This window comes from Eschrichtius robustus, chromosome 20, assembly GCF_028021215.1.
Source record: "Eschrichtius robustus isolate mEscRob2 chromosome 20, mEscRob2.pri, whole genome shotgun sequence".
Taxonomy (NCBI): Eukaryota; Metazoa; Chordata; class Mammalia; order Artiodactyla; family Eschrichtiidae; genus Eschrichtius; species Eschrichtius robustus.
Window position 1 is genome coordinate 59,363,632 of NC_090843.1, and position 13,645 is coordinate 59,377,276.

The following is a 13,645-nucleotide window of genomic DNA, read 5'->3' on the forward strand; positions in this document are numbered from 1 at the left end:
AGGTCCTCTTGGAGCCGATGAATGGATCCCCAGGCTGATAAAAACTTTCATGAATGCAACAAGGTCCAGAGTCAAGTTCTTTAAAAAATGTCAGGGGGCTTCCCTGGTGGCGCAGTGGTTGAGAGTCTGCCTGCCGATGCAGGGGACACGGGTTCGAGCCCTGGTCTGGGAAGATCCCACATGCCGCGGAACAACTGGGCCCGTGAGCCACAATTGCTGAGCCTGCGCATCTGGAGCCTGTGCTCCGCAACAAGAGAGGCCGCGATAGTGAGAGGTCCGTGCACCGCGATGAAGAGTGGCCCCCACTTGCCGCAACTAGAGAAAGCCCTCACACAGAAATGAAGACCCAACACAGCCATAAATAAATAAATAAATTAATTAATTAATTAATTATTTAAAAAAAAAAAAAAATGTCAGGGCTCTGGACCAGAAGCACTGCCCTGCGACTGAGCAGCTTTTCACATCGGCACCGCCGTGAAGCGTGCTGTAAGGTGAGAAGTACGGGCAGGGACTCACCCGTGGACAGACTGGCAGATGGGGCTGACAGAGCTGCTTTGCACACTGAGAAATGGCTGCAGCCAGGTATTAATTATTATGATTTCCCAAGGTACGACAACTCCTTTAATTTTGCTAGTTTCTATTCAACTTTATTTACCAGTGGTTATTGTTTCTCAGAAGCGTGCTCACTGGGCATCACAGCTGATGTCGAAGTAAAACGATCTCATTCTCTGAGCACACACCAGTAACCAGCCTGGGCTAGGGCGCCTCTTCAACAGAGTAGCAAGCACTAGAAGCTCAGGAAGGCCAGCTGATATCTGAATTTCCATTTTGATAATACACAGAGAGAAGATAATCCACTTGTGAACCACTGTGACTTTAAAAAACACCCTAAAACCAGCTACGTGTCCATTTACTCCATTTTATAGTTACAATTTTTGATGGGTCTCTCACCCATGAAAACCTGTACCCAAAATTTAAATTGTAGGGATGTTTTCCAAAAAATACAGCTCACTTAAAAAAAAAAAATTAACTAATTAACTAAAAATAGCCCTAGAGCTATAACACCAACTTGAGATAAAAGTGCGAGGCACCTCTACCAACTACTTATGAACAAAGAACCCAGGAGTTACGCTCAATAACCACATTTCTTTATTTTCCTAAACAAACACATACTAAAACCCAACAAACGTTCTCTATATCTTCCATTAAAAATTTTCTCTGTCTTCTTTTTGTTCCAACACATGTCTGTTAAAATTTTTTTCAATCAAACAGGAATACATAACATTGAAGGTCAAGGTTCCTGTTCATGCAGGATTTAACTCTGCAAGTATCTAACCTGGTGCCAACCACTCTGTATGAAATGAGATCAACAAAGTTCTGGCCTAGACACCTGACTCAATATTTGGGGTGTGTGTATGTGCATGTGTGTGTGTATGTGTGTGTGCAGGGTAGAAGGAAGTGTCTAATTCTCTTCAAAGGGGTATGAAAAGAGGATAACAGAGTTGGATGGAACCTCAAAGACCATCTAGTCTAAGCCATTAACTTTTTTCCCCCTGCCTTTCCATACTGACCTCATGAAGATGTGGATGAATTTATTAGCTAAAAGGAAAATGCCCAACTTCTTTTGAGGAAGTCCAATTATAACTGGATTACAGTCCAGTTATAAACCCTTGTAATGTTGACCATAAACTAATTGGACTCCAATTAGTTTATGGTCAACATTACCAAGCCATTGATTTCACATGTAAAAAAGATATCAAGCGACTTCCCAATTTGGGTAATTTCGGTCACAACTAGAATCCAATTCTCTATTTCACTTCAATTTACAAATACAATCAAATCAATGTACGAATGAGAAGCACTGGAGTATAATGGTGAACTCCTGAAAACTCAGGCTGGGGTGGCAAAATACCTTCAGTAGGCATTGGCGCTCTTGCTCGCTTAAGCAGTAGACACACAACAGAGGTGAAGTATACTTTGAGTAAGCAAAACACGCTCTGTCCCAAGCCCACTGATAGGTCTTCTAAACCTAGCCGATACTTGCTGGTCCCATAGAGCTGGCTGAAAGCAGATGAATTCAGTGGTGAACAAATATTACCAGAAAACACACACAAACACGTAACAGGGGGAGTGGTATCGGCCAAGGCTGCTCGGCCTAATTATTACTCCGTAACAACAGAAGCTGCTCTTGGAAATCACACCTTATCTTTCCAAACCACACCGAGCAAAGACAATAATCAAAAAATGATTCTACTCTGTGATCATTTCTGACCCCTTGATGATAGCAGAAGTCACTGCCTCGTAACGGATTAGAAAAAGTGTGGCGGCCTCAGAGGCGGTCATGGTGACAGCTCTGAGGCTGTCAGCCCTTATCAATCACTTTCCATTAAATAAAGCTTTTCCAATTTGGTGCTTCTCTCAAAGGCTTCACTTTGCCTGGATTAAGCCGAAGCATCAACACTTGAACCTCCTGCTCCTATTCTCACTCCCCAAATAAAGGCTGTTAGCAGAAAGCCAGGCTTTTCCGCGGTAGGAACGCAAAACCAAAGCAGACAACAGTGATGTGGTCACATATAAAAGACATCTGACCACAAACATGTCACACCTGCATTATACAAATGCCACAAGCACCCACAGGGTCCAGGAGGGGGGTATTCAGAAGTGCCAAGAGAAGGGCAGGTCTGCGAGTTGTACATTTTAGCTCCTAAAACGAATATCGAGCAATTCCAATATATTCATCGGAGCGCCCCAGTACTTGCTTGGATTTTAGAAGCAGGTCTCCCAAGAATTTTATGCTCTATGGTTTCACTACCTGGTATCTATTATCTCCGTGATGGAGAAAAGTCATTTCTCTAAAATCTATAGCAGATATGTCTTGGGAGGGAAACAGTTTTAAATCAACTGAAAAGAGCATTTTTACAAAATAAGGGAGCCCTGAAGAGAGGGACTCATCTTATTTATCTTGGTAATACTGGCAGCCAGGTAGACGTTAGCTGCATTCAGACACTAAATTCACGAGATGGGAGCAACGGCTTATATAAATATGATCAGCGTTACAATCACGCACATTTTTCTGTACCCAATAAACAGACTTCTTATTATTTTTAATGGCTACATAAGCGCGACAAGAGCCTGAGACAGAGTGGTGAGAACACAAAGTGATGAACGGGGAAGAGAGATATTTACTTCAGAGTTATTCTCAAACAGGCCTAGGAACTGACCAGAGAGAGGTGAAAGAGAGGCCCCAAAGTGTAGGACATGGCCACCTGTTTTATTTGGCCCACATGGAATTTTTAACAAGGTTCATTTATTGTCAACACTAAAATATTGGGAGATTTCACTTAAAAGATCCAGATTTCAGGCTTCCCATAAAAAAATAAACACAGAGATGATCTGGTGTTGCATTCCCACTCGGCAAAGCTCTGTTTCCTCTCTCGTTTGCCACTGGAGAGACTCACAGGGGCCCGCTTCATTCATGAAGGTTTCTTGTCTGGCGGGATGAAGGAAGTTTTGAGCCTGAAGAAATGGGAAGCAATGGGAAGAGGGAGCTTACGTGGGGCTAAAGATAACGAGCCTATGAAGAGCATACACAAATTGAGAGCATGTTGGGGGCAGCCAAGAGAAACTGAGTGGTATTGGAAGACGACACAGACCTTGCGACTCAGGTGAAGTTGGGGTCTGAGATGCAGAGCTGTGAGCTGCCCATGAAACCATCCAAGCGTCGACAGAGTAGGTTAAGGAAGAAGTACCGCCCCCCCCCCAAAAAAAGAGCAAAGGACTAAGCCCTGAGTATGTCTTCCATAGAAGATGGAAGAGGAAAAAAAGAAAGACAAAGGGGGACGGGATTAGCCCCTTGGCTCTCCATGAGCTGGTCCCATCCTGCCTGAATAGCTGCTCTAGGGAATATCACAATAGAGTGAGTCACGCAAAGTTTTGGTTTCCCGGTGCATATGAGTTATGTTTACCCTATAGTGTAATCTATTAAGTGTGCAATAGCATTATGTCTACAAAAACAATGTACATACCTTAATTTAAAAAACACTCTATTTAAAAAAAATGTTAACCATCATCTGACAACGCAGGGTTGCCATGGACCTTCACTTTGTATAAAAACAAACAAACCAAAAAAACACCCACATCATCTGTGACGTACAATAAGAGCAAAGCGCAATGAAATGATGTATGCCTGTACACTGAAAAGGCTTAACGCTGCTCCCACCCTGGGTCTAAATAAGTCCACTTGGGAAATACATCTGTAATAGATAATGTGCTTTGTTTTGTTTTTTCCCTGGATGTCCAGATCCAACCCCTCCATTCTGAAGGAATGCCCATCATGTGAAGTCTAACACAGCCAGATTCTTCCTCCGCCCAGCCTTGGCAGCCAGGCCTGGCCAGCTCGGCACTCTTCTACTGACCCAGAGAGGCAGAGATGGTCTGAGGCAGAGGCGTCACTCAGCAGCTCTGGCAGTGGCATCCCGACCTCGCTCTCCCTGCCCAGGGACAGCAGCTCTGCCCCTGGCCCTCCAGCTCCCTGTCACTGCTCTGGGCCTCTAACAATCTTCCACTCAGGAGCCCGCTGCTATAAGAAGGAGACCGTTGATATAAGATGGCCAGAGCTGGTCTCTGATTCTGACCCTGGAAGCATCCTAACCAATACCCAGAAGTCCTAAATATGGAAAAAAGCTTTATGCGTCTAATACAGCATTACTTATACAGCAAAATGTGGAAATAATCTAAAAGCCCCCAAACAAGAGTATTTAAGTAAATGATGGTACATCTATTTGATGGGATGGTACTAATGGTATTAAAAGAAAAATAGGTTTATAATAAGACATTAGCTATAATTGAAAAGAATCTGAAAAATATATATGCATATGTGTATATATCTATATATGAATCACTTTGCTGTACACCTGAAACACTGTAAATCAACTGTTCTTCAACTTAAAAAGTTTAAAAAATACATAATAAAACATTAAAAAGAACGGTTAAAAATACAGGATTATCATAATCTTGTCAAAATACTATGTATAGAAAAAATGACTAGAAGTACCAAAATATTAAGGGACTTCCCTGGTGGCGCAGTGGTTAAGAATCCGCCTGCCAATGCAGGGGACACGGGTTCGAGTCCTGGTCCGGGAAGATCTCACATGCTGCAGAGCAACTAAGCCCATGCACCACAACTACTGAAGCCTGCGCGCCTAGAACCCATGCTCTGCAATAAGAGAAGCCCCCACTTGCTGCAACTAGAGAAAGCCCGTGCGCAGCAACGAAGACCCAATGCAGCCAAAAATAAATAAATTTTTTAAAAAGTTTATTTAAAAAGTACCAAAATATTAATAGTAAAAGTATATTTTCCTTAAAATTTTAATTAATTCTCAAATTACAAAGTAATACAGTCTTATCCATAAAAACTTCTAAAGCTATGTAAAGAAAACATCAACAAGCTCGCATCACCCAGCTGCAAGCCTGGCCCCCGTGCACATCTCTGAAGTAACCGATGTCACCTGCACCTGCTCCTCCACACCTGTTGTCACCCTCTAATCAGCACGTCTACACAGCACCTATGTGGATCCTTCTGTCTTTCCGTTTCCCTCTCTCCCTCCCTTTCTCCTTTAAATGGCATCACAGTGTACACATCCTGCTTATTTTGGTTTGTCACTTGACCGGACCCAGAAGAAGCTTCTCCTACTCATCCTTCAGACGTCTGCTCCTGTGTCGTGTCCTCCTGGAAACCTCTGGGCCCCTAGGCTGATTGAGAGCCTTTTCTGCCTGCGCTACTGCAGTCATTAGTGATTTACAGTGTGTGTCCCCCTCCTACGCTCCAAGTTCCCCGAGGGCGGGAATTGTGTGCCCCAGGTACCTTTCAGCTCCAGTACCGAGCCCGGTGCCTGGCACACAGACTAAATGCGCGTGATTGTAACGTTGATCATATTTATATAAGCCGTTGCTCCCATCTCCTGAATTTGGTGTCTGAATGCAGCTAACATCTACCTGGCTACCAGTATTACCAAGATAAATAAGATGAGTCCCTCTCTTCAGGGCTCCCTTATTTTGTAAAAATGCTCTTTTCAGTTGATCTAAAACTGTTTCCCTCCCAAGACATACCCGCTATAGATTTTAGAGACATGACTTTTCTCCATTATGGAGATAATAGATACCAGGTAGTGAAACCATAGAGCATAAAATTCTTGGGAGACCTGCTTCTAAAATCCAAGCCCAGTAACTGTGTTGGCATGGAGGGAGAAAAGAATGAATGAATGAATGAATGGGAAAGGCGGCAGTAAGGTTAAGGATCACAGGGCTTTGGAGGCAGATACGCATTAGTGAAGGACCGGGCGTTTCTCCAGAGACCGAATGAAAGGTGACACGGGGGTACAGAGTCAGGCACACACGTAGGTAAAGAATAAGGGGGCTGAGGAATTCAACTAGCTTATCTCAACGAAGAAGGGTAAGAGTGGGCTTCCCTGGTGGCGCAGTGGTTGAGAATCCGCCTGCCAATGCAGGGGACACAGGTTCGAGCCCTGGTCTGGGAAGATCCCACATGCCACGGAGCAACTGGGCCCGTCAGCCACAGCTACTGAGCCTGCGCCTCTGGAGCCTGCGCTCCGCAACAAGAGAGGCCGCGATAGTGAGAGGCCCGCGCACCGCGATGAAGAGTGGCCCCCGCTTGCCACAACTAGAGAAAGCCCTCGCACAGAAACGAACACCCAACACAGCCATAAATAAACAAATAAATAAATAAAATACTTTAAAAAAAAATACAGAGCATTTAAAAAAAAAAAAAAAAGGAAGGAAGGAAACAATAGCTAAGAATATTCTTGATAAACAGTAAGATAAATAAAAGAACTCGCAGAGTTATTCTCTTGCTCCAGATTAATTGTGTTTGTGGTAAGGTTTTGAAAACAATTCCTTGAGAGATTAAGTTGTCTCTAAGGTCAGCTAAATAAGCTAGACAACTTGGAATTCAGTTTCTTACCTATTTTGTGTTCAGTTCAAAACAGCTAACATAAGAAAAAGTGGTTTTGTGCAATACAAAAGTAAGGCAGCCTCACCACCATCCCGCATATGCACTAGAGGTGGCTTTGACTAATTTCATGACTGGTAATGGCTTCAGCCACAAGATTATAAATTTCAGTTTATTTGAAAAAAAAAAAAAATCGACTCCACTTCTGATTCAATGAGGGTGCAAACCTCCTAGCTCCGTAATATTCCTGCATAACTTACTCAAATCATCACTATTCTCCTTAAAGACCTTTTCTAAGCTGGCTTCAAAGAGAGGTAAGAGCCTCTGAGTCTTATTAAGGTGGCTCTCGACGACCAATTTAAAGCCACATTTTAACATCGGCTGGCATTTACTGAGGACTCACTAGCACAGCACAGTCACGATACCACCCAGATTGTTCTCATGCAGTCTGCAGAATAGCCATGGTATGGCCATTTTGAGCCACAGAGAGGGCAAGCAGCTCTCCAAGTCACCCAGGGTGTAAGTGGCTGAGCCCAGATTGTGACCCCCCCCCCTTTGCCTGGCTCCACGCCCATGCTGCGCTGTCCTTTCTCAACCACTGAACTCTTCCACTTCCTTAAGACGACCCCATTCCAAGGAGTGAAAGGCAAATCCAATGGTTCCAGATAGAGATCGTGTCAAGGCAACGTCGGTTGGGCTGATTTCTAACAACGTCACTGAGACGCTGCTAAAACCACAGTCACTGTGCTTCGACAACATTCTGTAATAGTCAATATACTGAGAAGCAGCCCTGCCCCTCAACCCGAGTCATTCAGAGCCCTTAGTCTGGCCTTTCACAATCGGCTGCGTCCCTCAGACTCAGACGAGGCTCTATTTTGAATTCTAATGAGGACGAGGCACAATGAATATTTAAACTGCAATTACAAAGATCCTGCTTTTATGTGGATGTCCTTAACACAAATAACAGATCTGAAAGTACATACAGGTGCCAATGGAAAATATCAGTCTAGTGTGCGTTTAGAAGCTGGAGAGAGACAATAATACTGTTTTCTACTTGATGCTATTATTGGGGTGGGGGCAGGAGAAGAAAAGGGAGGAAAAACCACCCAAAGATCCCAGTAAAAAATTTTTAAAGCCCAGGCTTCCGAGTGAAAGGTTCACAAAGAGGTGCTTGAATCCTTTGTTAACAACCGAACAAACAAATTCATCATCGGGCCGTTCTGTGTGGCCCCCTTGCAATTGGGTCTGTCCTTTTAACGAGAAATTTCCTCACTGGGAAAGCATCTATGACTGATATATCAGATGGGCGAGGACGATATGGTGGCGGAAGGAAAACAAAAGACCATTTCACGGTTCACAGCCTATTTTTGCACTCCCTTAAGTAAAACGATGATGTGCTGCTGCTATTCTCAGCTTGCTCAAGTTCTCCTAGTTAAACAGTCATGGAGTTAACAGTAACCGAGTTACCCTGAGTGAGTTGCTTAATTCCCACCCCCCAAATAGTTAAAACATACCCTGCTTGCAGTATCATGTACTATGTGTATGTGTTTACATATCAGTGATCAACCTGGCCTTGCACTAGGGAAGAGCAAGTGATTAACTCTTTGCTATGTCATGAGACTCTTGGACCAAGCCTTTGCCCCCAGACCGTAATTTAACTTCCATGGCGTTTGGACATCCTTTCGTAAATGTTAGCATTTATGGAAAGGGAATATGGTTTATTTTTTTCTTATCTGTACTCTGGTTGAGTTTCTCTCCTGCTGGTACCAAATATGTCCACTGAGACTTGAATTTCAGTTACCTTTTATTTCTAGAAATTCTGTTTGATCCCATTTCAAATTTTCTATGTTGTTCTTTATAGTTCCTATTCTCTGAAGATACTTTCAAAACTTGTCATGTTCTTCTTTAAATATAATCATAATTGATTTTATAATCTACATCTGATAATTCTAATACTGCAAGTCTACGCAGATTGGTTTCTGTGGTCTGTTGCTGATCCTTGCTCATGCTGTGTGGTGTCCCAACATGCTAGGTTATCTTTGAGTGTGTGCTGGTCATTGCCTTGAAAATTTTATTTTTGGTTGATTCCTAGAGACCAAGGATAATCTTGCTCTCCTCTAGAGAGGTATTTCATTATTTCTGCCAGGCACCTTGAGCTACCACAGGTAAATACAGCTACCCAGGATACAAATGCACAGGAGAGCCTTTCTGTGACCACAACTTGTCAGGAACGATAGTTTTTCCTTTCTTTTTCTTCTTCTAATCTGTTCAGTGCCAAGGCTGCCTTCTCCACAATCCCCAAGGACAATTTAGTTCTGGTTCACTTTTATCCCAAGGGTATAGCTCTTTGGGGCCCCACTTTAATGGGAAAAGGGTCTCCTATTACACTTCCCAACTAGGGTGGGCCCAGGACCTTACCTTCCGACTCCACTTGCTTACCCCTCTCAGGCTGCGGAAGCCCCTGACTCCTGCCTGCAAGTGGGCTTTATTAGATTAAAAAAAAGAAACTACTAGAAAGTACCTAAGAGTTTAAAGGCTGAAAGCAAAACAAAAGGTCAGGTCAGTATTGTAGTTACCCCACGAAGTTTAAAACTGAATTACAATTTGATTCAGCAATTCCATTTCTGGGTATGTACACAACAAAGCAGGGACTGGAACTGATATTGTACACCCATGTGCATAGCAGCATTACTCACAACAGCCCAAAGGTGGAAACAACCCAAGAATCCACTGACAGATAAATGGATAAACAAAACGTGGCATAAACATAGCAATGGAATATTATTCAGCCTATAAAAGGAAGGAAATTCCTGACACATGGTACAACGAAGAGGAATATTGAAGACATTACGCTAAGTGAAATAAGCCAGATACAAAAGGACAAATACTGTATGGTCCCACTTATATGAGGCACCCAGAGTAGTCATATTTGTAGAGACAGGAAGCAGAGTGGTGGCTGACAGGGGCTGCTGGGCGAGGAACGGGGAGTTAGTGTTTAATAGGTGCAGACTTGCAGTTTGGGAAGATGAAAAAGTTCTGGAGATACATGGATGGTGGTGGTAAACGCACAACAATGTAAATGTATTTAACACCACTGAACTGCATGCTTAAAAAGAGTTACAATGGTAAAGTTTATGTTAGGTATAGTTTACCAAAATAAAAACACATTTTTTTTTTTTTTAAAAGGTCAGGCTAATGTTGCTAAGGGCTGCTAGACCTAATCAGTAAATTGCACAATATACCCTGTGTTCCAAGGCTTAATGCTGATCAGGGGAAGACTTAGAAGTTAATTGCTGGGGGTCATGAATACAAGTCTAACCTCCCTAGACCTTTGGAGCCACATGCTGAACCTCCATCAATATGCAAAACTAGCACTGCTTGTCGACAAACACATACATAATTGCAAAGGTCCCTTGAACAAATACAAATGCAAAACATTTTTCTTTAACGTTATCAGGCACCAGAAATGATATAAGGATAGTTATGTGGTGTTGCTATACTATCAAAAGAACTGCTAAATAAATATTAGGGGAAAAATTGAAGGGATAAGACAAAGAATTCTCTCTAAAGTATTCCCGTTGAAAAAAATTGGAGAAATTTCTTCTTTCAGCATCTGTTGTACTGTTGTACCTCCCCCTTCTGAATCGCTACATATAATTCTAATACAGATAATATATATACTTATAAGTAAATATAAAGGGGGCATGAGATCAATTCACACTTAACACATTTTAAGATACCAATACATGTTTAAAAAACATACATTTTAGTAATTCTGGGCATCTCTAAATTTCTCCTGTTTTCAAACAAAAATTAAACAGCTCAGCTCAGAAGATTTTATGGACATTTATGGCTATAAAGAGCAACACCAGGTAAAACTACAAAATAAAAAACTGGCAACAGTAGAAGCAATATTCTTCATTATGACATCATGAATGGCACATGGTGAGGGCCTCTGTGTTGCAAATACAAAATCTTACTTGTTTAGTGCATGATTGCTTAGTGCATCAAAAAGACCTCAGGAAAGTTGTCCCTTAATTGGAAGATTCTTCCTACTTTCAACATATAAAGATAATGGCTAATACTTGCTCACTGCTTATTATGTGCCAAGAACTGTTCTAAGTGCTGTATATCCCTATCTATCTATCTATCTACATACCTACCTACCTCTATATCATCTATATCTTTACCTACATTAACTCATTTATTCCTTACAACAACCCTCTCAGGTATGTACATTATTCCCATTTCAGAGATGGGAAAATCGAGGCAAAGGGGAGTGGGTTTTCCCAAGGTCACACAGCCAGTGAATAGTAGAGCTGGGATTTGAGCCCAGGCTCTGGGGCCCATGCTCTTAACTATCACGCTCTAGTGCCTCTCTGCATAAAATATGGAAATTCAGGGACGACAGCGAGTGTTGGACACTTTACATATTTTATACAATTTCATTTTGATAAACAGGTCATTTTTTTTTTTTTTTTTTTTTTACAGCCGAGGAAACTAAAGTTCAGAAAGATTAAGTTTATGTAAGAATAGAAGATAATAACAGATGGAGGTGGGAGTGAACCCATCTATCTCTGTCGCCAAAGTTTCAGGATCTGGTGCAAAGAACAACATCCCTATGGTCAGAAGTTATGAGAAGGCTGGTAAAGCAAAATCAAGGAGGCTTTGCTTTGCGCAGGAAGTAGAAAGAAGCACATGCCTACAGGCGCAGCAGCACAGAATGGCTTGGTATCTGGTGGATGAGACCTGCCAGGTTACGGGGAGCAGACAGGTCATAAAAGGGCAGCAGGTGGGGGCCTCCAAGTTCCACTTCCTCTGAGATTCCAGAGTCCATATTTGCCCGGTCCTCCATCACCATGTTGTTCTAGATTTCTGTTTAACCACACACACAGGCAAGGAAGGTAACACTTCTCAAAGCTGTGCATCCCAGATGACCCTCGCATAGAGATCCTTGTTCTAAAACTGGATAGATCGGAGGGATCCAGTATAATTTTCATACTGAAAGGGCTAACAGTCAGGCAAAGCATGTGCTCAGATCATTAGTTTTTTTTTTTTTAGTGCCACCGCACTTCTATTTATAACAAAGTTATTAGCCTTATAAACTTGGTGCATCTTTGTGAGATGAAGCATCAAATAACCATGACTGTGATTACTGCTAGTGTCACCACCTTTCATTGTCACTTACCTGTGGGCAAGGCACTGTGCACAAGCAATAGATCACTGAAACCCCACAAACACGTGCATCAGAACTTCTGCCGAAGAGCAAGGACCCACATCGGGATTGCCTGATGTGCTTGTTAAATGATGAACACTCTTGAACCCCAACCTAGCCCTACTCAGTCAGAATCTCGACGGGAGGGCCAGGGAATCAGCACTTTAAGAGCCATTCCCAGTGATTCTTATTTTGGCCTGTGTTTCCTCATTTTACGTACAAGGTATTAAGAAATGATAACTTCACTAAGTAACAGGATGTAAACTCATTTGGACTTTAGAATCTGTGCTCTTAACTGCTCTACGGCTCAAGCTGCAACAATGAAGCCTGTGACTAAAAAAGGCACAAAACAAGCAAGATCGCCTTTAAAACCCATGAGATCTGCCACCACCAGTCTGCATGATGTCATACAATTTCCCAAACTATTATTCTCGGTAAGCATACAGGAAGGTTTCTTACTTTAAATTAAAAAAAAATTAACAATGCATTATACTTCCCCTGCCCTCATAACATTTCACTTTAACAAGATTTAGGGATCTTCTAGCAATTTCAATGCTTCATCACATGAAACTGCCTGTACTAGAAGAGCAACCAAATCCCTGCGGTAAAATTAGACCAACGTGGGAAGCTTATCCGCAAATGATTAGAGAGGCAGAGCTGTAACTACAGCGATCTCTTACCACAAGATGTGGACTTCCTGTCCACCAGATTCACACGCCTGGTTTCGGTGCGAAGTTTCTCATCGGTATTCTCCACCAGGTTGGCAAGGTCATCAATTATCTCTATAAAGGAAAACAAAGATGCATGGTTAATACTCCAAAAATACCTTGGCTCACATCAGAGTCTCATAGCTGTGGTGGTCCTTCCTAGTAATAATTCTCTCAACTGCAGTGAGTGAGAAGGTTTTAAAGAACTCATGTATGTTCTCTGAAAACTGCAATTCTGATTCATTAAAGGTTGGGGGTGGGGTCGGGAGGGAAGGAGTAGTAAAGAAAAAAACGAGTTCAACACAATTCCAGGAGACAGAGGAGAAATGTCAAAAGTTCAGGGGAAAGAAAGCATGACCCAACAAATTTATGCCCAGCCAAGTTGTCACTGCAGTATAAAGACGACAGACAGACGGTGTAGAGGACTTCAGGGACCACTGGGATCCTTCTTAAGAAAACTACTTGATGATGAAATCTAGCCAACCAAGAGGTGAATAAAAATACAGAACTCTGGGTTGGAGAAGCCAGAGGCCATGACATAAGAGATGACGGTGAGAACTCAATCCATTTAAATACTGAGCTGAGAACAAACAAATATATGGATTAGGTTACAGAAAAGTAGACAAACATAATAAACAGTGACAATGGAATTATAGGTGAAAATCAGGAAGCAGTTGGGGGGCGGTGGCAAGAAAGGTAAGAAGCAGCTAAGATGTTAATTTCTTCATCACTCACAGCAGAATCATATCAAGCTGT

General features: G+C 42.4%; 1 protein-coding gene across 2 annotated transcripts in view; it reads right to left on the reverse strand.

The window, feature by feature from the left end:
* The window catches only part of STX8 (syntaxin 8), a 241,661-nt gene that overhangs the window by 84,002 nt on the left and 144,014 nt on the right, over positions 1–13,645 (reverse strand). For both annotated transcript variants that reach the window (XM_068531463.1, XM_068531464.1), the window contains exon 7: positions 12,863–12,964. In XM_068531463.1, the coding sequence (XP_068387564.1) occupies positions 12,863–12,964 (102 nt within the window). The remainder of the gene's footprint in view (positions 1–12,862; positions 12,965–13,645) is intronic.